Genomic DNA, 6,867 nt, shown 5'->3' with positions numbered 1-6,867 from the left:
CAAGAACAAAATGACGTATGTTAAAGGCATTATCTGCTATGTACTGGGACGCTGCTTGCGTGCAGGTGACCACTAAAGTCAAGTTGGGAACGGATCTGGCTTAGAGGCTGGAAGAAAACAGAATCCATACAGAAAGGGACTCTCTGATTAGCAAGCCCTAATGTAGATACATCAGTCAGCTATGGAAACGCGGAAGATGATACCAAAGAGCCTACATAAGTGGCCCTGGTTACTCTGGTAGTAGTCTTGCGCAATACTGGGCCACTGGGCTTCCCGACTCGGTTAGTCAGCAGGCTCAGGTTCGCGTCACCCCGGCTCACCCCTTGCTCAGTTGACGCTCAGAGTTTATATCGCCGCACCCACCACAACGCCCGCCGGCGGTCCACTTACGGCCGACACGGCCTCCCTCTTCCTCGACTTTTGTCAACTTTACCCGACAGTCGGTCTTGCCATGGGGCGAGGATTCGGCGCACCGCCGCCAGAAAGAGGGGGTAGGTGCCGGTTGGGCCATGGGCCTGGTTTCTGGCACAGTGTGCAGGCGCCCCGTCGCCTGGCTTTCATACGACTCAGGTCGCGCCGTCGACGCTTCTGCTGCCTCTGCGAGCTGGGAGGAGCCTGCCCTTGGAGCCCTGCCTCTCTGTCTACAAAAGGTCGGCGACACTTGCCACTGCCTCCCCTCCCTTTCCTGATTACTTCCTACCTCTGAACACTCGTCACTTATCGTCTACCCTTCGCAGCGACCTGTTTGGAAACGTATACTTCTTACTTGTTGGATCTCACTTGCAAATAGCCCGAGGGATCCAGTACCCATCATGCCGCCACGCAAGAGCGCCCAGGACCACTTCCGTCAGGGGAGAGCAAGGGGGCTCGAAACAGTGCAACAAGGGGATCGACGAGTCTGCTGTCTTCAAGCCGCTTACCGCCCAGGCGGCCCGCGCAAACGCACGAATGCTTGCCCTCTGGGACCAGTACGTCCGCCCTCTCCACCCCTCGGCACACTTCAACCCGTGCCTTGGCCTCAGCTGTGGTCCTGCTAACCCACCTGTCTGTCCAGATACGCTCCAAGAGCATGCCGAAGACCACCCCAAGCCCCCCTATAATGCGAGGTTCTTGAAAGGATTTTATGAAAGAGGTTGCATTCGGCATTGACGGCGCAGGAGGTGACCCGAATCCTGCGGAGGGAACTGTAATGTTGTACTGGAAGCAGTTTACGAGCGGCTGGCGCCGCGAACACGACATGATCCCCCGGAAACGTCACGCTCACGGTGACGAATGTATGCCCACCCCGGGTCGAGGAGGCCCTGCGTCCTGTTTGCTGGACCGGAGTTGACCAGTTGGATCCAGTACATCAAATACGAGTTGCCCGCGGCTCTCAAAAGAAGAGAGTGACCTCCTGTTGGCGAAGGGCAAGCGACAGAGGAGTTTTGGCACAAAGAATCACTTTCTCCATCTCGCCTGCCAACTGTGGGAGAACGACTGGTTTTGAGTACGAGAACCCGGCCACGAGGGTGTACGTATGGGCCGAATACATGGCCATAGTCTGTTCTTCCCCGCGAATCGGCGAGTATATTGAGTCCTCGTCCCGGGCGGGTTCTGGCCGTGGTCTGTTATACAAGGTGAGCACAGAGGAATGCGTGGTCTTCAACCACAGGGCATAGGCTAAGTGATACCTCGGGCCGCAGGACATCCAGATTTGGCGTGTTCCGCAACGAACACGGCAATGCGGAGTTTTGCCATCCAGCTCGTTCGAGACGCGAAGGCCATGACGGACTCCCCGGATAAAAGGTACGCCCCTCTCGGGACCGCACCAGCCTTCGTTATGGTCCTGACGATGTTGACCCTAGACCCGAACACGCGCTCTACGAGGGGCTAGGACCCATGCCTCTCGTCTGCAACGCGATGCTCCCGATACTGGCCATCCTGATGGCGGCCAGGGCGTTCAGGGACTGCGCCACCATTGAAGACCTTCTGGCCATAGAAACCACCAGAGGGCGAGATGAGATGGTCCGCCTGGAGTGGAAGGATGATATGCTCGACCAGCCCTTGTTTACGAGCACGTCTCAGAGAAGGGCCGGTGGTCAAATCGAGACGGCGGGGACGCTGAGTAGACGGCTTCATGCTTTGGGTCTTCGCGCCGGGTACAGCAAGCCACCTACGGTGCACGACTTCAGAGCGGAGGGTTTATATTGGATCAGTACGTCGACCACGGCCTTCGGCGGCACCTGTCCTGCTCTTGCTTAACTAACGAGTTCGTCTTGTAGACCAACTCTACTCTCTTGCCCAGAGAATGAAACATGCCGGCCACAAAAAACCCGACACCTATAACAACCATTTACCAGCCTAATAACAGCGGCACTGATGGTCAAGGTAGCGACGTACAATCCGCCTACAACTGGAGGCACGTCTACAAATGCTTCAAGGAGGCCCAACGGTGGTGACGCCGAAATTTGTTTCCTGTGTAACGAGTGGGTCTTCGGCGAACTCCAGTGGAGCGACCACTGCCACTCCCACCTTGCTACTCCCGAGACGCTGCCCGTCCAGTGCGACCCCCTTGTCTACGGTGGGGTACTTGCCACCGCCGGCTACTGCATATTCTGCATGGCCGACCCGTCACTGGCGCCTCCGGCGCGCCTCCGTCAGTTCCTGGACAGGGGCCTGTGGAAAGGACCATATCCACGGCCACTATGAGAGATACGTGCAGGCTTTCGACGACGGGAAGCCGGTGATATGTCCTCATCCCGGCGCACGATGCCCCGCCCCGTTCGACTCCGTGAAGCACCTCAAGTTTTCATCTCTTAGATGTCCATTGCCCCGATTTCATCAAAGAAACCGAACTTTTTCGAGATGTTGAGACAAGAGGAGGATGTGAAACCGCCACCCGCGAAGAGGGTGCGGAAGCGAGGCACTGAGGAGTTCGGCCAGGAAGCCGAGACCAAGGCGGGGTACCATTTCGGGTTTTCGGTCCGCTTGCAATCAATCCTTATCTAGTAAAATCTTTAACCCTAACCCTTGGTTACGTAATCCTTGTAGATTGTTCAGCGCTAAGCCGTAATAACTGGTCCTTTGTTAGCAAAGGCTTTGTTCCGTAACCTGCATGTTGAATGAATTATAAAACTGCACTTCAACAAGACCCAGCGATGAAACTACAGCTCTCAATGCTCTCTTATTATCCTCGAGTTCCGTGCTCGCTTTTATCTCCTAAAGATGCCCTTTATGGCGATCCCCCAAGTTCGCAAGAAACAACGAGCAAACGACGACTTGCAATACAGTCGCTGTGCGAAGTCCCGGAAGATCGAGCAGTCCCTGCTAGAAAAGAACTCAGCCCAGATATCCTCCGTCGACACGCCCTCCTGGCACTACCCACCCGAGTTCTGGGACAGACTCTCGACGATTCCGCTGATCCGCTCAGCTCTAAAAGAGCTTGACCGGCGGATTTGCGAACAACCTGCCCCTCCTCCCCCGTCGTTGCCAACAGAGCCCGCTGCCCGAGACCTCGCCCGATTTGCACGCCACGGCGGACCAGACCTGCGCGATCTTCGAGGGTATCCGGCTCCTGCTGCTGACAGCACCATGAGCTCCTCATCCCGGAGCCAAGCGACCAAGTCTATCAACCTAATAACGGTTACAACTGATTCAGGTACAACGAGGACTAAGAAATCATCAACCTATCATCGTGGATTCGAACAACACTTAGCTGATTATAGAATTCATGCTATCTGGAACTCGCAGAAACTAGATCTAGCGGATACAAAAGCGGTACTGGCTCGCTCGAGATCATCGCTCTCGCTCTCTCGTTTCCCAGATGATAGCTTCGAAGCCTTCCAAAACGATAATTCTCGAGCAAAGGATGAAAGTGATATATGCAAATATATACTGCCGACTATTACTGGGCCCTGGAAGGATAATTATCCATCTGCTGAGAATATGGCTTTCGGGAATCTAGCACCGCTCACTAACGGGACCATAGTAGCAGCCAAGCCAGATATTGCGCTGGGTGCCTGTCCTGAACAACTCAATCCGACTATTCGCAGCGAGCTTCAACATCACATCATTCCCTCCACCTCAACGGATCGGATTATCGCACCCAATTTCTTTCTGGAGGCGAAGGGCCCGAATGGATCGACAGCAGTGATGATGCGACAGGCTCGGTATGATGGAGCAATCGGTGCCCGGAGCATGCACAGCCTGCAGAACTATGGTCGGGAGGAGCCTGTGTACGACGGCCATGCCTATACCTACAGCTCAACCTACTATGATGGCACACTCAAGATGTACGCTCATCATGCTACTGCGCCTGCAATATCAGGAGGCCAGCCCGAGTATCACATGAACCAGCTCACTGCTTATGCCTTAACGAATAACCGGGAGACCTTTGTTCAAGGAGCTACTGCATACAGGAATCTAAGAGACCTAGCAATGCAGCAGCGAGATACATTCATCGAGGCAGCCAACGCTACATACCGAGCGCGGGTTGCAGCTGCTCAGGAAGAGCCTATAGCCGAGGCACAGCCCTGGAACAACTCCAATTCCGTCTCGGACGAGAATTTCGACTGCAAAGCTAACCACACACCACCAGCCATCGAAAGATCATGATTTCCTGCAACGCAAGATTGCTAGGAGTATTGCGTACTCCCTGCGGCCCGCTGCTGCCGGATCAGCGAATCCAAGCTTCACATCAACGGAACGCTACAGTCGCCACAAGATCTCTAAGCGCTACAGAGACTCGCAGAGTCCACTATCAGGTATTATGACCCATCTAGCATGCAGATTACGGAACAAGCCTCGCTAACAAGGAACCAGGTATCACGATCCAACATCGGATAACCAATAAGGATTACGTAATCCAGGGTTAGAGTTATAATGGAGGGAGGATGATATAAGAACACATTCATTACTATTAGACAGACTACTAAACAATAGCTCTTCAGTTGTTAATTTAAGTATCCATTTGTTACACACTTGAATAGCTTCAAAAGCAGTAAACACTTGCATTCTTATTAGGACTTGTACGTTTCCGTATTCAAGAACTTACGCTTTAATATCGCTCTTGTTAGCATAAACCCAATCAGTACTTAGGAATCTTCGGATAACTGCAGTGCTCATTACATTAAGCTCCCTTCGCAAGAAATACAATTCTCGAAAATTTCATTGATAGAAAAATAGCAAGGCTGAAAGCTAGAAGCGCTGTATAATTATAAATGTACTCGGAGATCTGCTAGACTTCGTATTTGTACAAGATAGGCTACTATTATGAGCACTGCTATAATCTAAAGATTCCAAAGTACACAAAGAGGGTTAATGCTAACAAGAGCAGTATCAAAGTATCAATCCCTGAATATGGAAATATAGCTGAACAAATGGTACAAGTGCTTCACTGCTTTTGAAGCTATTCAAGCGTAAGACAAATGAATACTTAGATTAACAACTGAAGAGCTATGTATAATGATCTATCTAATGGCGATGAACGTGTGGTTATATATCCGGCTCTTTATTGTGGCTCTAGGAATCTGGTGGCAGATTCGCAGATTCATGGTGTGAGGATCTGAAGCTCTGGAAGCAGACTTACAGATCCTCCCTCCATTACAACCCTAACTCTGGATTATATAATGCTTCCGTGAGTCCGGGATCAAGTGTTGAACTGTTGGCGCCATGGGTTCTCCTCCGGGTAGCTTCCGTGCTACTGTTTCGTGACCTGCATGTTGGATGGGTTATAACAAGCTGTTTGAACGATTTAACCTCGAGATCTCGAAAGCTACACTGAGCTGCCATCTTCATGATGAGAACTGAACCAAGAAGAAACAGGCGCTTATTGCTCTCGAGCGCGATGAAGCTCTTTGTGCTGACTATATCTGGATAATTAGAGAGTAGCAGCTAGGCTAGTTTATCTTTATAAATGAATCTAGCATTGATAAGAGAGGGATAAACTGATGAATTGTCTGAGCATCTCGAGAATTGAAAGCTCGAAAGTGAGTGCCTGGCGGAGGAACTTATCGTGGCATGCAGTATCAGATATTGCCTGCGCTTTCTTTTGAAAGCATTATAGCTCTGTCGGTGTATAAGGGTGCTACTAATGCTGAGGGCTTCCTGCTATATATTCAAGAGCTGATTCTGCTACGATATACTCCTTTCCCTAGCTCTCGGAGCGTGCTGGTAATGAACAATATATCTTTCTATTATTACAATAACCTTAGGCAGCTGTGTAAGGATGCTGGTATTGTTTTGAAATACCTCTCTCTATATAGCTCTTATTTCAACTTTATTGAAGCTTTCTTTAGCGAGCTTAAGGCGTATATTCAACAGCATGTAATGTATATTAAAGATAACTGGGAAAGTAAGGATGATTAGTACTAGTTCTTGATTGAATCAGTGTATATAATAGGCGAGAAGAAGGAGAATATCAGAGGGCATTTCCTGGCTGCTGAGGTGCTTGAGCTGGGAGAAAGGTTGTAATTAGAGGAGAAGAATAGTAGACAATAGTGCTAAGATTAGAAGACAAGGTGTAACTGAGGGCTGGAGAATGCTAGGTTTAAAAGAAGCTTAAAAGCAGAAATATATAAACTATTGCTATACAAAATACACTAAAATCACTTATATTGTAATGAGCGCACTGCAAAATCCGAAGATCTGAAGTACACAAAGGGTTTATGCTAACAAGAGCGGTGTCAAAGTAGAATCCACTGAATACGGAAATATCACTGAGTAATCCGTGCAAGTGCTGATCATTCGCCTTTGGGGCTATTCAAGTGTGTAACAAATGAATACTTAGATTGACGACTGAAGAGCTATGTCCTGGTGATCTATCTAATGGTAATGAACGTGTCCTTATATATCCAGCTCTTCAGTGTGGACCGTAGCAGTCGCAAGCGA

At 50.2% G+C, this 6,867-nt stretch overlaps 2 protein-coding genes across 2 annotated transcripts; both read left to right on the top strand.

Annotated features, from left to right (window-relative positions):
- The first annotated feature begins 392 nt into the window (after positions 1-392).
- M406DRAFT_324906 (uncharacterized protein) lies at positions 393-3,004 on the top strand. The gene is made up of 7 exons (XM_040919924.1): positions 393-650; positions 738-968; positions 1,055-1,274; positions 1,345-1,616; positions 1,683-1,785; positions 1,845-2,194; positions 2,262-3,004. Exons 5-7 carry the CDS (start codon positions 1,721-1,723, stop codon positions 2,342-2,344), a joined length of 498 nt encoding a protein of 165 aa, XP_040771086.1. The 5' UTR covers positions 393-650; positions 738-968; positions 1,055-1,274; positions 1,345-1,616; positions 1,683-1,720; the 3' UTR covers positions 2,345-3,004.
- Positions 3,005-3,351: 347 nt separating this feature from the next.
- On the top strand, positions 3,352-4,455 carry M406DRAFT_240300 (uncharacterized protein; the record flags this gene model as incomplete). Its single annotated transcript, XM_040916119.1, has 1 exon — positions 3,352-4,455. A coding segment is annotated over one exon (1,104 nt), but the record flags the coding sequence as incomplete, so codon positions are not given.
- Positions 4,456-6,867: the final 2,412 nt, after the last annotated feature.

This window comes from Cryphonectria parasitica, assembly GCF_011745365.1.
Source record: "Cryphonectria parasitica EP155 unplaced genomic scaffold M406scaffold_11, whole genome shotgun sequence".
Lineage (NCBI taxonomy): Eukaryota > Fungi > Ascomycota > Sordariomycetes > Diaporthales > Cryphonectriaceae > Cryphonectria > Cryphonectria parasitica.
This window is presented reverse-complemented; position numbering and strand designations above follow the sequence as displayed.

Coding starts and splice junctions, on each gene's coding strand:
- M406DRAFT_324906 (XM_040919924.1), top strand. CDS start 1,721: ATGCGGAGTTTTGCCATCCAGCTCGTTCGAGACGCGAAGGCCATGACG. Junction 1,786..1,844: donor ACGGACTCCCCGGATAAAAG/GTACGCCCCTCT, acceptor TGTTGACCCTAG/ACCCGAACACGCGCTCTACG. Junction 2,195..2,261: donor GGAGGGTTTATATTGGATCA/GTACGTCGACCA, acceptor TTCGTCTTGTAG/ACCAACTCTACTCTCTTGCC.